Source organism: Pleurodeles waltl, chromosome 5 (genome assembly GCF_031143425.1).
Source record: "Pleurodeles waltl isolate 20211129_DDA chromosome 5, aPleWal1.hap1.20221129, whole genome shotgun sequence".
Lineage (NCBI taxonomy): Eukaryota > Metazoa > Chordata > Amphibia > Caudata > Salamandridae > Pleurodeles > Pleurodeles waltl.
Genome location: NC_090444.1, coordinates 34,753,460 through 34,776,028, shown reverse-complemented (window position 1 = coordinate 34,776,028; position 22,569 = coordinate 34,753,460). Strand labels below are relative to the sequence as shown.

At 47.2% G+C, this 22,569-nt stretch overlaps 1 protein-coding gene across 2 annotated transcripts in view; it reads left to right on the top strand.

Annotated features, from left to right (window-relative positions):
* Nucleotides 1-22,569, top strand: part of LOC138295313 (NXPE family member 4-like) — a 403,519-nt gene that overhangs the window by 267,877 nt on the left and 113,073 nt on the right. For both annotated transcript variants that reach the window (XM_069233532.1, XM_069233531.1), the window contains one exon: nucleotides 10,260-10,321. In XM_069233532.1, the coding sequence (XP_069089633.1) occupies nucleotides 10,260-10,321 (62 nt within the window). The remainder of the gene's footprint in view (nucleotides 1-10,259; nucleotides 10,322-22,569) is intronic.

The following is a 22,569-nucleotide window of genomic DNA, read 5'->3' as shown; positions in this document are numbered from 1 at the left end:
CGATCAGGGGCAGAGTCCCTGCCCAAGGAGGCAGTCAGGGGGTTCTTTCCATGATGCCCGTATGCAGTCCCAGTGTCCAGCAGTGAAGCCCAGCCCAGAGAGAGAGCTCTCCCCTGTGCAGGACCTTTTAAGTGTGGGTTGAAATGTCCAGCAGGCCTGCACCTCTGGCCTATCCAGATGTGCCACATCACTTCCTTGCCCCTGTCCCCTCCTTCCTGCACAAACTTCCTGGGATAGCTCAAACTGGCGTCGGCCAGGAGCTTGGGTCACGTGCGCTCTGAAACTCAGTCCCTCCTTCCTAACATTCCTTCCAGAGCTTCGCTCATTTCCTGTCAGGGGCTGACAGCTGGATGATTGATGCAAGGCCCTGCTCAGGCAGCTGTAGAGCAGTATTTGACCTTAATCCTGATCTGAGTCAGAGAAATATGAAATTCCTTGATGACCCATAAGTTGTACAACTATGCTTTTGTAACCTACTGCATCATTCATTTCATACAGGTTATAGTGTACATTGGTGTTACTCTGGTCTCTGTGGACCCCAGAGGAACTGAGTTATACCCCAGGCCACTCTCTCCATTTATATTTACTGGAGTGTCCCTGCAGTAAAAGGACAGTAAGCACGCTGACTATCCCTCGCGTGTGCACCCATCTCATGAAGCTTACCCCAGGTCACCACCCACTCTGCATAATTACTTTTGCGCCAGGATACATAAGCGCAGTTCTTGGGTCTGCGCACACCAGTAATCCTCTCCGCGCAGCCCTCACATGGGTGCACACACATGTGCACACATGACCACGTGTAACCAGCCCGGGGCCTCCTACTCTTGCTGCGCCTCAGCGGCCTTTCCTTAGCAAGGTGGCACCGGCAGTAAACACGCGCTGTCCATTTTACCATGAGTTTACTGTGGGGGAGTTCCGACTAGGAGGCTCCTCACAGTAAAAAGTAAAAAACCAGGTGGTCAAAAAGCAAAAAATCAGGGCAGACCTGTAGGAAAGTACCATCTTGCCTGGCATGTTACCCCCATAATTCACTGTATATATGTTGTTTTAGTCTGTGTCACTGGGACCCTGCCAGGCAGGGCCCCAGTGCTCATAAGTATGTGCCCTGTATGTGTTCCCTGTGTGATGCCTAACTGTCTCACTGAGGCTCTGCTAACCAGAGCCTCAGTGGTTATGCGCTCTCTGCTTTCCAAATTTGTCACTAACAGGCTAGTGACCAATTTCACCAATTCACATTGGCATACTGGTACACCCATATAATTCCCTGGTATATGGTACTGAGGTACCCAAGGTATTGGGGTTCCAGGAGATCCCTATGGGCTGCAGCATTTCTTTTGCCACCCATAGGGAGCTCTGACAATTCTTACACTGGCCTGCCAGTGCAGCCTGAGTAAAATAACATCCACGTTATTTCACAGCCATTTACCACTGCACTGAAGTAACTTATAAGTCACCTATTTGTCTAACCTTCACCTGGTGAAGGTTGGGTGCAAAGTTACTTAGTGTGAGGGCACCCTGGCACTAGCCAAGGTGCCCCCACATCGTTCAGGGCAAATTCCTCGGACTTTGTGAGTGCGGGGACACCATTACGCGCGTGCACTATACATAGGTCACTACCTATGTATAGCATCACAATGGTAACTCCAAACATGACCATGTAACATGTCTAAGATCATAGAATTGTCACCCCAATACCATTCTGGTATTTGGGGGACAATTCCATGATCCCCCGGGTCTCTAGCACAGTACTCGGGTACAGGCAAACTGCCTTTCCTGGGTCTCCACTGCAGCTGCTGCTGCTGCCAACCCCTCACACAGGTTTCTGCCCTCCTCGGGTCCAGGCAGCCCTGGCCCAGGAAGGCAGAACAAAGGATTTCCTCTGAGAGAGGGTGTTACATCCTCTCCCTTTGGAAATAGGTGTGAAGGGTTGGGGAGGAGTAGCCTCCTCCAGCCTCTGGAAATGCTTTGATGGGCACAGATGGTGCCCATCTCTGCATAAGCCAGTCTACACCGGTTCAGGGATCCCCCAGCCCTGCTCTGGCGAGAAACTGGACAAAAGAAAGGGGAGTGACCACTCCCCTGACCTGCACCTCCGAGGGGAGGTGCCCAGAGCTCCTCCAGTGTGTCCCAGACCTCAGCCATCTTGGAACCAGAGGTGTTGGGGGCACACTGGACTGCTCTGAGTGGCCAGTGGCAGCAGGTGACGTCAGAGGCTCCTTCTGATAGGCTCTTACCTCTCTTGGTAGCCAATCCTCCTAACCTGGTAGCCAAACCTCCTTTTCTGGTTATTTAGGGTCTCTGCTTTGGGGACTTCTTCAGATAACGAATGCAAGAGCTCACCAGAGTTCCTCTGCATCTCCCTCTTCACCTTCTACCACAGGATCGACCGCTGACTGCTCAGGACGCCTGCAAAACCTCAACAAAGTAGCCAGACGACTACCTGCAACATTGTAGCACCTAATCCTGCCGGCTTTCTCGACTGTTTTCAGGTGATGCATGCTCTGGGGGTAGCCTGCCTTCACCTTGCACCAGAAGCTCCAAAGAAATCTCCTGTGGGTCGACGGAATCTTCCCCCTGCTAACGCAGGCACCGACAGACTGCATCACTGGTCCTCTGGGTCCCCTCTCATCCTGACGAGCGTGGTCCCTGGAACTCAGCAACTCTGTCCAAGTGACTCCCACAGTCCAGTGACTCTTCAGACCAAGTTTGGTAAAGGTAAGTCCTTGCCTCCCCACGCTAGACTGCATTGCTGGGTACCATGTGATTTGCAGCTGCTCCGGCTCCTGTGCACTCTTCCAGGATTTCCTAAGTGCACAGCCAAGCCTGGGTCCCCGGCACTCCTTCCTGCAGTGCACAACCTTCTGAGTTGTCCTCCGGCATCGTGGGACTCCCTTTTGAGACTTCGCGGGCACTTTTGCGGTTGCTGCCTGCTTCTGTGAGGGCTCCCTGAGTTGATGGGTGCCCCCTCTGTCTCCTCCTCCAAGTGGCCACATCCTGGTCCCTCCTGGGCCACAGCAGCACCCAAAAACCTCTACCACAACCCTTGCAGCTAGCAAGGCTTGTTTGCGGTCTTTCTGCATGGGAACACCTTTGAAAGCTTCATCGCAACGTGGGACATCGTTCTTCCAAAGGAGAAGTTCCTAGTCCTGTTCTTTCTTGCAGAACTCCAAGCTTCTTCCAACCAGTGGCAGCTTCCTTGCACCCTCAGCTGGCATTTCCTGGGCTCCTGCCCACTCTCAACACTGTCGCAACTATTGGACTTGGTCCCCTTGTCTTACAGGTACTCAGGTCCAGAAATCCACTTTGGTTGCATTGCTGGTGTTGGTCTTCCTTGCAGAATTCCCCTATCATGTCTTCTGTGCTCTCTGGGGGGTTATAGGTGCACTTTACACCTACTTTTCAGGGTCTTGGGGTGGGCTATTTCAATAACCCTCACTGTTTTCTTACAGTCCCCGTGACCCTCTACAAGCTCACATAGGTTTGGGGTCCATTCATGGTTCGCATTCCACTTTTGGAGTATATGGTTTGTGTTGCCCCTATACCTATGTGCTTCTATTGCAATCTATTGTAATTCTACACTCTTTGCATTACTTTTCTTTCTATTACTTACCTAATTTTGGTTTGTGTACATATATCTTGTGTATATATCTTATCCTCATACTGAGGGTACTCACTGAGATACTTTTGGCATATTGTCATAAAAATAAAGTACCTTTATTTGTAGTATATCTGTGTATTGTGTTTTCTTATGATATTGTGCATATGACACCAGTGGTATAGTAGGAGCTTTACATGTCTCCTAGTTCAGCCTAAGCTGCTTGAAACACCTCTTCTACACTAATAAGGGATAACTGGACCTGGTACAAGGTGTAAGTACCTCTGGTACCCACTACAAGCCAGGCCAGCCTCCTACAAAACCAGATGGCCAGAACCGTCCTCTCACACTCCTGAGGTGACCTGTTCGTGTGGCCTTGGGCCTTGCCCCAAAAGCCCCATAAGTCCAGGAGATTGGTCCTGTAAGTCGTTGCACTCTACTTTGATTGCTGTCTTTTTTTTCCTCCATAGGATTGCATTGCAGGCTTCCTAGAAAATGCTCTACTTTTGAAAAATGTGTAAATGAGACTGCACCTGTGTGTATGAGACTGCACCTCTGTATATGAGACTGCAACCTGTGTATATGAGGCTGTATCTGTGTATATTAGGCTGTACCTGTGCATATGAGACTGTACCTCTGTATATGAGACTGCAACCTGTTTATATGAGGCTGTACATGTGTATATGAGGCTGAACATGTACATATGAGGCTGAACATGTATATATAAGGCTGTATCTTTGTATATTAGGCTGTACCTGTGTTTATGAGACTGCACCTGTGTATATGAGGCTGTACATGTGTATATGAGACTGCACCTGTGTATATAAAGGCTATACCTGTGTATATTAGGTTGTACCTGTGCATATGAGACTGTACCTGTTTACATGAGGCTGTACCTGTGTATATGAGGCTGTACATGTGCATATGAGACTGCACCTGTGTATATGAGGCTGTACCTGTGTATATGAGGCTGTACCCGTTTATATGAGGCTGTACCTGTGTATATTAGGCTGTACCTGTGTATATGAGGCTGTACCTATATATATCAAATTCTACCTGTGTGTATGTGAGAAAACTGGTCTTAGTGCATACGTCCCCTAACTTTTTGCCCTCATTTTTCACTGTTTGCTGTTGTTTTCCTGACTCTGATGGTGCCCTGGGTACTGCTAACCAGTCCCAGGGCCCCTGCTCTGTGTAAAATGAGTATGCAAATTAGGCTAATTATAATTGGCTATGTCATTGTACCTATACGTCCCTAGTCTATGGTAGGGCATGTAGCTTTAGGGACCCCAGCAAAGGTTGTGCACCCATACGTGCACTGCTGAGGTGCCCAGTGTCATTTTTTAAGGCAGGCCTGCCTTGCTTGCTGCTTTTAAAGTAAATGTTGGAAATTGTATTATTGGTAAGGTCGGGTAAATACCTACACTTAGCAATAGGTCACTAACCCCCACTGGGTCCAGTCAGCTCTCAATAAATTAATCCCCACTCAACTTTGGTAGCTTGGCAAGAGCGACAAGGCTTAACTTGGGAGACAAGTGTGTAAAGCATTTAAAAATCACAAAACAGTAAATAAGTAAAACACAAAACATAATAAAAATCCAACACCAATCTATAAAAATAGAGTATATTTGTTTCTTTAAAATGACACTAAAACAATTAAAATCGGATAAGGGGAACCGGAGATATACATTTTTAAGGAATAAATGTTTTCTAGCAGAACTAGAAAGCAACTAGCAACAATCGCTCAAAGGGTTAAAAAAAAAAAGGTCACACTGGACAGGGATAAAGTCCCGAGTTCAGGCCACCTGTGATGTAGCACTGTTACACTTACAAGTGTTTCTTGATGCAGGAATGTGGTCCACATCACCAGCCAAGGGTTCAGAGGCTGTGGTTTGCCTCTTGGGGTCTGGGATTACAACTCCCACAAATGCAACTGTTCAGTTTAGGGGACTGTTTATAACAGTTGTTCCAAATGTCCCCAGACTTCTGGATCTTATTCCAGAGGTCCTTTTTGGGTCATTGAAGTGTCCCCAACTTGATCCAAGGCTCCAGAAGCTCTGAGTTGCTCCTTGGGAGTTGGGACTACAATTCCCAGAATGTACCTGGTCAGAATCCTCAAATGGCCACTGGCACCTTCCTGTACAAAAACAATCCAGAGATGTGTTTTCCTCTTTGTATGGGTGCTGCAGAATGCAGCACATGTAGAAAGAAGAAAAAACTAAGAGAAATAAAACATATTTCTCCTTGCTACCCCTCACCTCTGGAGGTATAAGGTTTTGGAGCAACCCCAGACTTACAGGCTCTCGTAAATCTGGGGATGTGTCAAAATCCATGGGTGTTGCACGTGAAAACCCACAGCAATGCCCAAGGAACGCCTCCCTGGTGCAGAGTAAGGCAATGGCGTGTGAAATGTTTAAGAATTTGCCTTGGCACATGTTTTTGAGTAAATATCCAGTACAAATCCTATGCTAAACTGCACATACCCCTATGTGCCCTGGTGCAAAGGTAATAAGTGGCCCTAGGAGCTTGTTTGTGTCCAAGCACAGGGGGTGACAGCAGCGGAAGGCAGCATTTTAGTAAATGTGGCTGTGCACTGCTTTCAACCCCTTTGTGCAGCACAGCGCAACCATAATAAATCTGCCTTGTAATGTTTATCTGGACAATTAATGGCTGCAGCTAAGCCTATGAGGCTCGTACTTTGGCATCTGAAGACTGTGGCTGGAATTTGCAGCTGGGAATGTAAGGCTTTGGATTTGCATTTCAGGCTGTATCTGGGCTTGCACTGGTTCTGCTTGTTCATCTGACTATTGCCCCACTTCATTTAAAGAATGTTTCTGTTCATACGATGACTGTCTGTCTGCGGGTGGTGTTTGTAACTGTGTGTGTAATTGTTGTGTCTGTGTCTCGCTGCTTGTTGTGGTTGTTTTGGTGCATGCAATGGTTGCGCCTGTGTCTCTCTGCCGATGGTAGTTGTATCTGTCTGTGTAATGGTTGCACCTTTGTCTTTCTGCAGGTGGTGGTTGTATCTGTGTGTGTGTAATGTGTTCCACCTGTGTCTCTCTGCAGGTGGTGATTGTATCTGTGCATGTAACAATTGCACCTGCCTCTCTCTGTGTTTATGCTCTCTCTGCCTTTAAAATTGTCACTATAGGCTAGTGACCACTTTTACCAATTTCAATTGGCATACTGGAACACCCTTATAATTCCATAGTATATGGTACCTAGGTACCCAGGATATTGGGGCACCAAGAGATCTCTATGGTGGGTGTATGCTTGCATGTAAAGTGATATGCCTCGTTGTCTTTGGTTCTCTTTGCAGGTTATGGTTGTACGTGTGCACGTAACACGTTGTGCCAGGGCCTCTTTGCAGGTGGTGATTGTATCTGTGTGTATAACGGTTGCACCTGGGTCTCTTTGTAGGTGATGGTTGTATCTGTGTGTGTAACTGTTGCGCCTGTGTCTCTTTGCAGGTGGTGGTTGTATCTGTGCATGTAACGATTGTGCCTGTGTCTTTCTGCAGGTGGTGGTTGTATCTGTACATGTAATGGTTGCGCCTGGGTCTCTCTGCAGGTGGTCTGCAGGTGGTGGTTGTATGTGTGTAATGATTGCACCTGTGTCTCCCTGCAGGTGGTGGTTGTATGTGTGCATGTAACGGTTGCTCTTATGTCTTTTTGCAGGTGGTGGTTGTGTCTGTGCATGTAACATTTGCGCTTGTGTCTCTCTGAGGATGGTAGTTGGATCTGTGCATGTAACAATTGCACCTGCCTCTCTCTGTGGGTGGTGGTTGTATGTGTGCGTGTAACATGTTGCACCTCGGTCTCTTTGCAGGTGGTTGTATCTGTGCGTGTAACGGTTTTGCCTGGGTCTCTTTGCAGGTGGTGGCTGTATCTGTGCATGTAATGGTTGTCTCTGTGTCTCTCCACAGATGCTGGTTGTATTTGTGGGTGTAATGGTTGCACCCAGGTCTCTTTGCAGGTGGTGGTTGTATCTGTGCATGTAACGTTGTGCCTGGGTCTCTTTACAGGTGGTGGTTGTATCTGTGCATGTAACAATTGTGCTTGTGTCTTTCTGCAGGTGGTGGTTGTTTCTGTGCGTGTAATGATTGTGATTGGGTCGCTCTGCAGGTTGTAGCTGTATCCGTGAGTATAGTGGTTGCGCTTGGGTCTTTCTCCAGGTAGATGTATCCACGCATGTAATGGTTACACCTGTGTATCTCTGCAGGTGATGGTTGGATCTGTGTGTGTAATGATTGCATCTTCGTCTCTCTGCAGGTGATGGTTGTATCTGTGCATGTAATGCTCGCGTCTGAGGCGCTCTGCAGATGGTGGTTGTATGTGTGTAACAGTTGTCCCTGTGTCTCTCTGCAGGTGGTGCTTGTACAAGTGCATGTAATGTGTTGTGCCTGTGTCTCTCTGCAGGTGGTGGCTGTATGTGTGTGTGTAACACTTGTGCCTGTGTCTCTGTGCAGGTGGTGGTTACATCTGTGCATGTAACGGTTGCGCCTGTGTCTCTTTGCAGGTGGTGGTTGCATCTGTGCGTGTAATGGTTGCGTCTGGGTCTGTCTGCGTCCGGTGATTGTATCTGTGCATGTAATGGTTGCTTCTGGGTCTCTCTGCAAGTGGAGGTTGTATCCGTGCCTGTTATGGTTGCACCTGTGTCTCTCTGCAGGTGGTGGCTGTATGTGTGTGTGTAACAGTTGTGCCTGTGTCTCTGTGCAGGTGGTGGTTACATCTGTGCATGTAACGGTTGCGCCTGTGTCTCTTTGCAGGTGGTGGTTACATCTGTGCATGTAATGGTTGCGTCTGGGTCTGTTTGCATTTGGTGGTTGTATCTGTGCATGTAATGGTTGCTCCTGGGTCTCTCTGCAAGTGGAGGTTGTATCCGTGCCTGTTATGGTTGAACCTGTGTCTCTCTGAGGGTGGTGGTTGTATCTGTACGTGTAACAGTTGCACCTGTGTCTCTCTGAAGATGGTGGTAGGATCTGTGCAAGTAATGCTTGTGCCTGGTCATATGATAATAGTTTCCTCTTATATGATGCATATTTTTGTTCCTGTGTATAATCAAATTATAGTTTTGCTTGTGCATGTGACAGGTGTGCTTGTGGTGGAGGTGCTAGTTCATATGATTGCTGCTTCTGTTGATATGATCGTCACTTCTGTCCAGTTGTTGAGTTTGTGTATCCATGTGGTGGTTGCTCCTGTTCATTTGATGGCTGTCCCTTTTCATATGATGAGTCTGTCTGTGCATGGCATGTTTGTGCTTCATCAATGAAGGTTGTGTCTGTTCATTTTATGATGGTGCCTGTTCATATGATGGCTATTCCTGTTCATGTGGTGGTTTTGTCTGTGTATTCATGGTTGTACCAGGTCATATGATTGATGATATGATGATTGTTCCTTTTACAGTTGTTTCTGTTTATGTGATGTGTGTCTGTATGATTCTGTCTGCTCGTCTGATGTTTGTCGCTTTGCATGGATGTTCTGTTCATATGACAGATGTTCCTGGTCAGTGATGGATGTGCCCGTTCACAGGAGCATTTTAACTGCACATATGATGGTTGTGTTTACTCATCAGATGGTTGTCTGTTCATATAATGGTTTTTCCTGTTCATATTTGATTGTACCTCTTTATGTGATGGTTGTGTCTGTTACGTGATGTCTGTCCTTCATGTTGTTTTGTGTTCATATGATGGTTTTTCCTCTTCATAAGATGAGTGTGCCTGTTCAGATGATGGTTGTTCCAGTTCACACAATGGTTGTGCTACTGATATGATGGCTGTGTTCATGCATCTGAAGAATGTTCCAGTTTACATGATGTGTTTGTGCACAGGGTGATTGTATTACATCATGAGGGTTGTGTCTTTTATGTGATGGCAGTGTCTGTTCATGTCAAGGGCGTGTCCTCTGCACGCCACAGCTGTAAATGTTCAGATGTAGTTTGTTCCTGTTTTTCCAGTTCATATGATGTCATGTCTGTTCATATGATGATCCCATCTAAGTATGTGTTGACTGCTCCTGTACATATTAGGATTGTATGTTAGTATGATGGGTGTTTGCTGTTCATACAATGGTTGTGCCTCTTCATGTGATGGGTCTTGTTCATATGATGGTTCTGTCTGTTGCTCTGATAGTTGTTTCTATGAAGCTGGTGGTTGTTCTTGTTCATGTGATGTTGTCCACGTATGTCTGTACTGCTTCTCTATGTAATAGTTCTGTCTGTCCACACAATCATTTCATTGGATATTTGAGTCCCTTATATAGTACTGGACTGATAATTCTGAACCAAAATGAATTTCCAGCTGCATCTTAGTATGATGGGTGTTTACTGTTCATACAATGGTTGTGCCTCTTCATGTGATGGGTCTTCTTGTTCATGTGATGGTTCTGTCTGTTGTCCTGATAGTTGTATCTATGAAGCGGGTGGTTGTTCTTGTTCATGTGATGTTGTCCACGTATTTGTCCTGCTTCAATATGTAATAGTTCTGTCTGTCCACAACAATCATTTCATTGGATATTTGAGTCGCTTGTATAGTACTGGACTGATAATTCTGAAACAATATGAATTTCCAGCTGCAGGTAATCTAATAGATTCCTCCTATGAGACACACAAAAGGTTTATTTCTTTAAAGTACTTAAGGTATTCTATGTTTTCTTATTATTTTTAGGCCCAACCTTCGAGTGGAAATCCCACATACCATCCAGGATATTGAGGTCTTCAACTGCACCGGTGAGTCCTGCTACCAGCCTCTGTGAACAAGCAGTTAGGGCAAGAATACTGTCCCCCTTACAGCACACGTGGTGCCTGCCTCTACTTTATGAATGTAGGTTGTTTGGAAACCTTACAGGATTACTCTGCTTGCTTTCTACGTGTGGATTTACTGCAGGAGGTGAGGACATACCCTCACCACCCTCAGAAGATGCATCTGTACATTCAGTCTGCAGTGTATGGTTGACTCTGTGGAGCACTGCTCCTGGAGCCCTGTGGTGTCAGGTGTGAGAAAGTAGCCTCTTTCTAGCATGGGTACCCCAATTGTTGGCCTGTTTGTGAGTGTTTGTCAGTGTGTTTTTACTGTCCCAATGGGATCCTCCTAGCCAGGATACCAGAGCTTATAGTTTAAAACCCTATTTGTCAGTGTATTTTGCCTGTCTCACTGGGATCCTGCTAGCCAGGACCCCGGTGCTCATAGTTTGTGGCCTATGTGTGTGTTGTCAGTGTGCTTAACTGTGTCACTGAAGTTCTGATAACTAGAACTCCAGTGCTTATGCTCTCTATGTTTACCAAATTAGTCACTATAGTTTAGTGACTCCATATTCCAATTCTAATTGGCACACTGGACCCCCTTAAAAGTTCTTAGTATATGGCACCTAGGTACCCAGGGCATTGGGGTTCCAGGAGATCCTTCTGGGCTGCAGCATTTCTTTTGCCACCCATAAGGAGCTCAGTCAAACCTTTTTTCAGGACTGCCACTGCAGCCTGAGTGAAATAGTGCACACAATATTTCACAGCCATTTTACACTGCACTTGAGTAACTTATAAGTCATCTATATGTATAACCTTCATTTACTGAAGGCTAGGTTCAAAGTTACTAAGTGTGAGGGCACCCTTGCATTAGCAAAGGTGCCCCCACGCTGCCAAGGGCCAAATCCCTGGACTTCGTGAGTGCGAGGATACCATTCCATGCGTGCACTACATATATGTCAATACATATATGTAGCTTCACAATGGTAACTCCGAATATGGCCATGTAAGATGTCTAAGATCATGGAATTCTCCCCGCATGCAAATCTGGTATTGGGGTGCCAATCCCATGCATCCCCGAGGCTCCAGCATGGACCCTGGGCACTGCCAAACCAGCTATCTGGGATTTTCTCTGCAGCTACCGCAGCTACCAACCCTCAGACAAGGTTCTTCCATCGTGGAGTCCGGGCAGCCCAGTCCCAGGAAGGCAGAAGAAAGGATTTCCTCAGAGAGATGGTGTTACACCCTCTCCCTTTGGAAATAGGTGTCAGGGCTGGGGAGGAGTAGCCTCCCCGAGCCTCTGGAAATGCTTTGAAGGGCACAGATGGTGCCCTCCTTGCATAAACCAGTCTACACCGGTTCAGGGAACCCCCAGTCCCTGCTCTGGTGTGAAACTGGACAAGGGAAAGGGGAGTGACCACTCCCCTGTCCATCACCACCCCAGGGGTGGTGCCCAGAGCTCCTCCAGTGTGTCCCAGACCTCTGCCATCTTGAATCCAGAGGTAAGAAGGGCACAATGGAGGCCTCTGAGTGGCCAGTGCCAGCAGGTGACGTCAGAGACCCCTCCTGATAGGTGCTTACCTGACTATGTGGCGAATCCTTCTCTGAGGGCTATTTAGGGTCTCTCCAGTGGGCTTTTCCTGAGATAACGATTTGAAAAAATTCACCAAAGTTCCTCTGCATCTCTATCTTCGACTTCTGCCAAGGGTCGATTGCTGACTGCTCCAGGAGGCCTGCAAAACTGAAATTTGACTCAATGCGGGTGTAATCTAGTGGGAGAAAATTAGCGCTCGAGGCAATGAGGTAAATATCAAATGGAAACAATATCAACAAACGGTGCACCCTTGAAGGACCCCACCCCTGGGCCCTAATTGTGTGCGAAAACACACAGCTCTAAACCATAAATAACAAAAGGCTTTCGTTATATTAACACAGTTAAACAAATAGTACTACGTAGTCAGTGTCTGAAAGCAAAACAACATCCCATATACTTCTGGAAGAATATAACAAACATATATTGAAATGAGATACACATAAACTTCAAACGTGTATTCCAATGTCCTGTAATTAATTATCAGTATCCAAGTCCAATTCAATAGATATTGGTGAAGATTGTCAAGTATGTTGCTCGAATCTGTTTCATGACTAAATGTCAAAGGCCCAAACTGTTCAGTCTATATTGAACGATGTTTTCCATGTGTATCATTCGATTTAAACCTCACAGCCAACACGTGTCTCATCCGGGGATTGCCCCGATGACTTCGTCAGGGCTGCAATTGTATATCAGAGGTATTCCTGTTAAGTAAATCTGAGTCAATCATCAAGATTTCAAGATGATATAAAAGTCCACCACCAATTCACCCGAGGGTGGGATGGAAGGTTAATAGATATTAGAAGACAAATGCATCCTCAAACACGTTATTTCCAGGTGTCAAATCATATGCTGATCGCTACCCTTAATTCTGTGCATCACTGAGTGATTAAGAGTCGTGATGTTAGAGCACAAGTGTGGGAAATAAGAAACCGTTCTAATATAAGAATTCTTAATCTATTTAAAGTATAGTCCCCACAATCTTCCGAATCACAAGTGAACTTAAATAGCGGTCCTCTTATGTGCCCTGATATTTAAGAACCAAACCCAAAATGTTACCTACATATTACAGTTACCGTATGTTTGCAGTCATTCAAATGTTGAGAATAAAAACTCGTTGTTGCTACGCCCAAAAATATTCTGCTTCATAAGCGCTCTTGTCCTAGTGTTAATGACATCTGTCGAGGAGGTAAAACAATGAAAGCTAAAGTAGCAGTGAAATCATAAATCGGGCCAGTCGTAAAAGAACGGAATTCACGGATAACTCGGGCAAAACTTTCAAGATTAGATCAAACATTAATTGTGGTACCTCTTTTGTGGTTTATACTGTCGCTTGCAAATGTAATCGTTATTATGTTGGTAGCACAATTCGCTTACTAAGAATAGGGATTGGAGAACACGCGAGGGCACTTGCACATGAGGATTACTGATACCCACTGGTAGCACACATAATGTCGTTCTTTTACGACTGGCCCATTTACATAGTCCACAGTGTCCACAATTGCGAAAGCCTATTGTGTGGGCAGAAAGCCAATTCTCCTTGGTATGATTTAAAGGATAACTGGGACTTAAAATACTTCTCAGGGATTTACCTCTCTGGTACGTAATTTCAGGATTGGTGCCAATAATACCTCTCAAAGTATCATCTCGTAACAAAATATGCCAATGTTTATGCACGAACTTTCGCAAGAGTCTTGAATTTTCAGTATAATCTGTTAGCAATCTTACTTTATCTTGCTCACTTCGAGTGGTGTGTTCCTTAGATATTAGTGTGTCCTCCCTGTGGATAAACTTTATTCTACGTCTTGCCTAATTAATAATGTGCCTTTGGTATCCCCGTTGTTCAAACAGCTGACACATATCCTCAATGCATGTTACAAACTCGTCATCTTTACTACAATTGCGTCTCGCCCAAATCATTTCACCATAAGGTATTGCAGAAAATTGGTGATGTGGGTGGGCACTTGCAGCATATAAGATAGAATTACATGCAGTGGATTTTCTGTATAGCCTGCTGTGAATTCTATTGTTTTCTATGAATAGTTGTATATCCAAGAAATCAATGCAGCTGTTACTATACTGGTAAGTACATTTCACATTTGTATCATTCAGATTAAGAAATTTACAAAACTCAATTAGTTGCTCGACACTCCCTGTCCAAATCATTAGGCAATCTTCAATATAATGACCCCAGTATAGTATGTCCGTGTGCCACTTGGCTGCGTCTGGGCCTGTAGGAGGCTGGCCTAGCTTGTAGTGAGTACCAAGGGGTACTTACACCTTGCACCAGGCCCAGTTATCCCTTATTAGTGTATAGGGTGTCTAGCAGCTTAGGCTGATAGATAATGGTAGCTTAGCAGAGCAGCTTAGGCTGAACTAGGAGACGAGTGAAGCTCCTACAGTACCACTAGTGTCACTTACACAATATCATAAGAAAACACAATACACAGATATACTAAAAATAAAGGTACTTTATTTTTATGACAATATGCCAAGGTATCTCAGTGGGTACCCTCAGTATGAGAATAGCAAATATACACAAGATATATGTACACAATACCATAATATGCAGTAATAGCAATAGAAAACAGTGCAAACAATGTATAGTCACAATAGAATGCAATGGGGGCACATAGGGATAGGGGCAACACAAACCATATACTCTAGAAGTGGAATGCGAACCACGAATGGACCCCAAACCTATGTGACCTTGTAGAGGGTCGCTCGGACTGTAAGAAACCAGTGAGGGTTAGAAAAATAGCCCACCCCAAGACCCTGAAAAGTGGGTGCAAAGTGCACCTAAGTTCCCCAAAGAGCACAGAAGTTGTGATAGGGGAATTCTGCAAGGAAGACCAACACCAGCAATGCAACAACGATGGATTTCCTGACGAGAGTACCTGTGGAACAAGGGGACCAAGTCCAAAAGTCACGATCAAGTCGGGAGTGGGCAGATGCCCAGGAAATGCCAGCTGTGGGTGCAAAGAAGCTGCCACCGGAAGGTAGAAGCTGTAGATTCTGCAAGAACGACAAGGGCTAGAAACTTCCCCTTTAGAGGATGGATGTCCCACGTCGTGAAGAGTCGTGCAGAGGTGTTTCCGTGCAGAAAGACCGCAAACAAGCCTTGCTAGCTGCATGGGTCGCGGTTAGGGTTTTTGGATGCTGCTGTGGCCCAGAAGGGACCAGGATGTCGCCAATTGCGTGAGGGGACATAGGGGGTGTCCAGCAAGACAAAGAGCCCACTCAGAAGCAAGCAGCACCCGCAGAAGTTCCGGAACAGGCACTACGAAGTGCAGTGAACCGGAGCTCACCCGAAGTCACAAAGGAGGGTCCCACGATGCCGGAGGACAACTCAGGAGGTCATGCACTGCAGGTTAGAGTGCCGGGGACCCAGGCTTGGCTGTGCACAAAGGAAATCCTGGAAGAGTGCATAGGAGCCGGAGTAGCTGCAAAACACGCGGTTCCCAGCAATGCAGTCTAGCGTGGGGAGGCAAGGACTTACCTCCACCAAACTTGGACTGAAGAGTCAATGGACTGTGGGAGTCACTTGGACAGAGTTGCTGAGTTCAAGGGACCTCGCTCGTCGTGCTGAGAGGAGACCCAGAGGACCGGTGATGCAGTTCTTTGGTGCCTGCGGTTGTAGGGGGAAGATTCCGTCGACCCACGGGAGATTTCTTCGGAGCTTCTAGTGCAGAGAGGAGGCAGACTACCCCCACAGCATGCACCACCAGGAAAACAGTCGAGAAGGCGGCAGGATCAGCGTTACAAGGTCACAGTAGTCGTCTTTGCTACTTTGTTGCAGTTTTGCAGGCTTCCAGCGCGGTCAGCAGTCGATTCTTTGGCAGAAGGTGAAGAGAGAGATGCAGAGGAACTCTGATGAGCTCTTGCATTCGTTATCTAAAGAATTCGCCAAAGCAGAGACGCTAAATAGCCAGAAAAGGAGGTTTTGCTACTTAGGAGAGAGGATAGGCTAGCAACACCTGGAGGAGCCTATCAGAAGGAGTCTCTGACGTCACCTGCTGGCCCTGGCCACTCAGAGCAGTCCAGTGTGCCAGCAGCACCTCTGTTTCCAAGATGGCAGAGGTCTGGAGCACACTGGAGGAGCTCTGGGCACCTCCCAGGGGAGGTGCAGGTCAGGGGAGTGGTCACTCCCCTTTCCTTTGTCCAGTTTCACGCCAGAGCAGGGCTGGGGGATCCCTGAACCGGTGTAGACTGGCTTATGCAGAGATGGGCACCATCTGTGCCCATCAAAGCATTTCCAGAGGCTGGGTGAGGCTACTCCTCCCCAGCCCTGACATCTTTTTCCAAAGGGAGAGGGTGTAACACCCTCTCTCTGAGGAAGTCCTTTGTTCTACCTTCCTGGGCCAAGCCTGGCTGGACCCCAGGAGGGCAGAAACCTGTCTGAGGGGTTGGCAGCAGCAGCCGCTGCAGTGAAACCCCGGGAAAGGTAGTTTGGCAGTACTCGGGTCTGAGCTAGAGACTCGGGGGATCATGCAATTGTCTCCCCAATGCCAGAAAGGCATTGGGGTGACAATTCCATGATCTTAGACATGCTACATGGCCATGTTCGGAGTTACCATTGTGACGCTATACATATGTCGTGACACATGTATATTGCACGCGTGTAATGGTGTCCCCGCACTCACAACGTCCGGGGAATTTGCCCTGAACAATGTGGGAGCACCTTGGCTAGTGCCAGGGTGCCCACACACCAGGTAAAGGTTAGACATATAGGTGACTTATAAGTTACTTAAGTGCAGTGGTAAATGGCTGTGAAATAACGTGGACGTTATTTCACTCAGGCTGCACTGGCAGGCCTGTGTAAGAATTGTCAGATCTCCCTATGGGTGGCACAAGAAATGCTGCAGCCCATAGGTGTAGGAGGCTGGACTGGCTTGTAGTGAGTACCAAGGGGTACTTACACCTTGCACCAGGCCCAGGTATCCCTCATTAGTGTATAGGGTGTCTAGCAGCTTAGGCTGATAGATAATGGTAGCTTAGCAGAGCAGCTTAGGCTGAACTAGGAGACGTGTGAAGCTACTACAGTACCACTAATGCCATATGCACAATATCATAAGAAAACACAATACACAGTTATACTAAAAATAAAGGTACTTTATTTTTATGACAATATGCCAAAAGTATCTCAGTGAGTATCCTCAGTATGAGGAAAAGAAATATACACAAGATATATGTACACAATACCAAAAATATGCAGTATAGTCTTAGAAAACAGTGCAAACAGTGTAAAATTACAATAGGATGCAATGGGAGCACATAGGGATAGGGGCAACAAAAACCATATACTCCAAAAGTGGAATGCGAACGACGAATGGACCCCAAACCAATGTGACCTTGTAGAGGGTCGCTGGGACTATTAGAAAATAGTAAGGGTTAGAAAAATACCCCACCCCAAGACCCTGAAAAGTGAGTGCAAAGTGCACTAATGTTCCCCCAAGGACATAGAAGTCGTGATAGAGGAATTCTGCAGGAAAGACACAAACCAGCAATGCAACAACAATGGATTTCCAGACGAGGGTACCTGTGGAACAAGGGGACCAAGTCCAAAAGTCACAAGCAAGTCGGAGATGGGCAGATGCCCAGGAAATGCCAGCTGTGGGTGCAAAGAAGATTCTACTGGACTGAAGAAGCTGAGGATTCTGCAGGAACGACAAGGGCTAGAGACTTCCCCTTTGGAGGATGGATCCCCCACGCCGCGGAGAGTCATGCAGAAGTGTTTTCCCACCGAAAGGACGCCAACAAGCATTACTAGCTGCAAGTCATGCGGTTAGCGTTTTTGGATGCTGCTGTGGCCCAGGATGGACAAGGATGTCGCCAATTTCGCCTGGGGACAGAGGGGACGCCGAGCAAGACAAGGAGCCCTCTCAGAAGCAGGCAGCACCCGCAGAAGTTCCAGAACAGGCACTACGAAGGAAAGTGAAACAGTGCTCACCCGAAGTTGCACAAAGGAGTCCCACATCGCCGGAGACCAACTTAGAAAGTCGTGCAATGCAGGTTAGAGTGCCGTGGACACAGGCTTGGCTGTGCACAAAGGATTTCTGCCGGAAGTGCACAGAGGCCGGGAAGTTGCAAAAGTCGCGATTTCCAACAATGCAGTCTGGCGTGGGGAGGCAAGGACTTACCTCCACCAAACTTGGACTGAAGAGCCACTGGACCGTGGGGGTCACTTGGACAGTGTTGCTGGATTCGAGGGACCTCGCTCGTCGTCGTGAGAGGAGACCCAAGGGACCAGTGATGCAGCTTTTTGGTGCCTGCGGTTGCAGGGGGAAGATTCCGTCAACCCACGGGAGATTTCTTCGCAGCTTCTGATGCAGAGGGGAGGCAGACTACCCCCACAGGATGCACCACCAGGAAAACAGTCGAGAAGGCGGCAGGATCAGCGTTACAAGGTCGCAGTAGTCGTCTTAGCTACTTTGTTGCAGTTTTGCAGGCTTTCAGCGCGGTCAGCAGTCGATTCCTTGGCAGAAGGTGAAGAGAGAGATGCAGAGGAACTCTGATGAGCTCTTGCATTCGTTATCTGAGGAATCCCCAAAGAAAGAGACCCTAAATAGCCAGAAAAGAGGGTTTAGCTACCTAGGAGAGAAGATAGGCTAGCAACACCTGAAGGAGCCTATCAGAAGGAGTCTCTGACATCACCTGCTGGCCCTGGCCACTCAGAGCAGTCCAGTGTGCCAGCAGCACCTCTGTTTCCAAGATGGCAGAGGTCTGGAGCACACTGGAGGAGCTCTGGGCACCTCCCAGGGGAGATGCAGGTCAGGGGAGTGGTCACTCCCGTTTCCTTTTTCCAGTTTCGCGCCTAAGCAGGGCTGAGGGGTCCCTGAACCGGTGTAAACTGGCTTATGCAGAATTGGGCACATCTGTGCCCAACAAAGCATTTCCAGAGGCTGGGGGAGGCTACTCCTCCCCTGCCTTCACACCATTTTCCAAAGGGAGAGGGTGTAACACCCTCTCTCTGAGGAAGTCCTTTGTTCTGCCATCCTGGGCCAGGCCTGGCTGGACCCCAGGAGGTCAGAGGCCTGTCTGTGGGGTTGGCAGCACCAGCAGCTGCAGTGAAACCCCTGAAAAGGCAGTTTGGCAGTTCCAGGGTCTGTGCTACAGACCACTGGGAGCATTGAATTGTGCCAACTATGCCAGGATGGCATAGAGGGGGCAATTCCATGATCTTAGACATGTTACATGGCCATATTCGGAGTTACCATTGTGAAGCTACACATAGGTAGTGTCCTATGTGTAGTGCACGCATATAATGGTGTCTCCAGCACTCACAAAGTCGGGGAATTTGCCCTGAACAATGTGGGGGCACCTTGGCTAGTGCCAGGGTGCCCACACACTAAGTAACTTTGCACCTAACCTTTACCAGGTAAAGGATAGACATATAGGTGACTTATAAGTTACTTAAGTGCAGTGAAAATGGCTGTGAAATAATGTGTGCATTATTTCACTCAGGCTGCAGTGGCAGGCCTGTGTAAGAATTGTCAGAGCTCCCTATGGGTGGCAAAAGAAATGCTGCAGCCCATAGGGATCTCCTGGAACCCCAATACCCTGGGTACCTCAGTACCATATACTAGGGAATTATAAGGGTGTTCCAGTAAGCCAATGTAAATTGGTAAAATTGGTCACTAGCCTGTTAGTGACAATTTGAAAGTAATGAGAGAGCATAACCACTGAGGTTCTGGATAGCAGAGCCTCATTGAGACAGTCACTACACAGGTAACACAGTCAGGCACACTTATGAGCACTGGGGCCCTGGCTGGCAGGGTCCCAGTGACACATACAACTAAAACAACATATATACAGTGAAAAAATGGGGGTAACATGCCAGGCAAGATGGTACTTTCCTACACAACCCCCCCCCAAACGAAGGACAATAAGACTAGTCATTACCTGATGGGTCTTCATTGTCTAAGTGGAAATATCTGGAGAGTCCATCTGCATTGGAGTGGGTACTCCCAGGTCTATGTTCCACTGTATAGTCCATTCCCTGTAGAGATATGGACCACCTCAACAATTTAGGATTTTCACCTTTCATTTGTTTTAGCCAAAGTAGAGGTTTGTGGTCTGTCTGAACAATGAAGTGAGTGCCAAACAGGTATGGCCTCAACTTCTTCAGTGCCCAGACCACAGCAAAGGCCTCCCTCTCAATGGCAGACCAACGCTTTTCTCTAGGGGTCAACCTCCTACTAATAAAAGCAACAGGTTGATCCTGGCCCTCAGAATTAAGTTGTGATAGGCCTGCCCCTACTCCTAATTCAGATGTATTAGTCTGGACATAGAATTTTTTAGAGTAACAAGGGCTTTTCAGGACAGGTGCAGAGCACATGGCCTGCTTCAGCTCCTCAAAAGCTTTCTGACAGTTTGCTGTCCATAATACCTTCTTAGGCATTTTCTTGGAAGTGAGGTCATTAAGAGGGGCTGCAATGGAGCCATAGTTCTTTATGAACCTCCTGTAGTACCCAGTGAGGCCTAAAAAGGCTCTCACCTGAGTCTGAGTGGTAGGGGGAACCCAATCAATAATTGTTTGGATTTTCCCCTGTAGTGGTGCAATCTGTTCTCCACCAACCAGGTGTCCCAGATAAACCACCTTCCTCTGCCCTATCTGGCACTTTGAAGCCTTGATAGTGAGGCCTGCCTTCTGCAGGGCCTCCAAAACTTTCCATAGGTGGACCAGGTGATCATCCCAGCTGGAGCTAAAGACAGCTATATCGTCCAGATATGCTGCACTGAAGGCTTCCAGCCCTTGCAGGACTGTATTCACCAACCTCTGAAAAGTGGCAGGTGCATTTTTCAATCCAAAAGGCATTACTGTGAATTGGTAATGTCCTGTTTTCAGAACTTATGGAAAGACAGAAAAATTTTTTTTTAAAACTTTTTAAGAACTATTAGAAAGTTTAGAGGTACTTTTCAGCACTTAGAAAAGAGTGAAAAGAGGAAATGCAAAACTTTTTAGTTATGTGTACATACACTGAACTTGTTTTGTATATTTTTCTCTTATGAAAAGTACAATGTCAAGAGTGGTAAGTAGTCTCAAAGCACTTATCCCACCGCTGCACAACCAATGTAGGAGGCTGGACTGGCTTGTAGTGAGTACCAAGGGGTACTTACACCTTGCACCAGGCCCAGGTATCCCTTATTAGTGTATAGGGTGTCTAGCAGCTTAGGCTGATAGATAATGGTAGCTTAGCAGAGCAGCTTAGGCTGAACTAGGAGATGTTTGAAGCTACTACAGTACCACTAATGCCATATGCACAATATCATAAGAAAACACAATACACAGTTATACTAAAAATAAAGGTACTTTATTTTTATGACAATATGCCAAAAGTATCTCAGTGAGTACCCTCAGTATGAGGATAAGAAATATACACAAGATATATGTACACAATACCAAAAATATGCAGTATAGTCTTAGAAAACAGTGCAAACAGTGTAAAATTTCAATAGTATGCAATGGGAGCACATAGGGATAGGGGCAACACAAACCATATACTCCAAAAGTGGAATGCGAACCACGAATGGACCCCAAACCTATGTGACCTTGTAGAGGGTCGCTTCGACTATTAGAAAATAGTAAGGGTTAGAAAAATACCCCACCCCAAGACCCTGAAAAGTGAGTGCAAAGTGCACTAAAGTTCCCCCAAGGACATAGAAGTCGTGATAGAGGAATTCTGCAGGAAAGACACAAACCAGCAATGCAACAACAATGGATTTCCAGACGAGGGTACCTGTGGAACAAGGGGACCAAGTCCAAAAGTCACAAGCAAGTCGGAGATGGGCAGATGCCCAGGAAATGCCAGCTGTGGGTGCAAATAAGCTTCTACTGGACTGAAGAAGCTGAGGATTCTGCAGGAACGACAAGGGCTAGAGACTTCCCCTTTGGAGGATGGATCCGCCACACCGTGGAGAGTCGTGCAGAAGTGTTTTCCCGCCGAAAGAACGCCAACAAGCCTTGCTAGCTGCAAGTCGTGCAGTTAGCGTTTTTGGATGCTGCTGTAGCCCAGGATGGACCAGGATGTCGCCAATTTCGTCTGGGGACAGAGGGGACGCCGAGCAAGACAAAGAGCCCTCTCAAAAGCAGGCAGCACCCGCAGAAGTGCCAGAACAGGCACTACGAAGGAAAGTGAAACGGTGCTCACCCAAAGTTGCACAAAGGAGTCCCACGTCGCCGGAGACCAACTTAGAAAGTCGTGCAATGCAGGTTAGAGTGCCGTGGACACAGGCTTGGCTGTGCACAAAGGATTTCTGCCGGAAGTGCACAGAGGCCGGAGAAGTTGCAAAAGTCGCGGTTTCCAACAATGCAGTCTGGCGTGGGGATGCAAGGACTTACCTCCACCAAACTTGGACTGAAGAGCCACTGGACCGTGGGGGTTTCTTGGACAGTGTTGCTGGATTCGAGGGACCTCACTCGTCGTCGTGAGAGGAGACCCAAGGGACCGGTGATGCAGCTTTTTGGTGCCTGCGGTTGCAGGGGGAAGATTCCGTCAACCCACAGGAGATTTCTTCGCAGCTTCTGATGCAGAGAGGAGGCAGACTGCCCCCACAGGATGCACCACCAGGAAAACAGTCGAGAAGGCGGCAGGATCAGCGTTACAAGGTCGCAGTAGTCGTCTTAGCTACTTTGTTGCAGTTT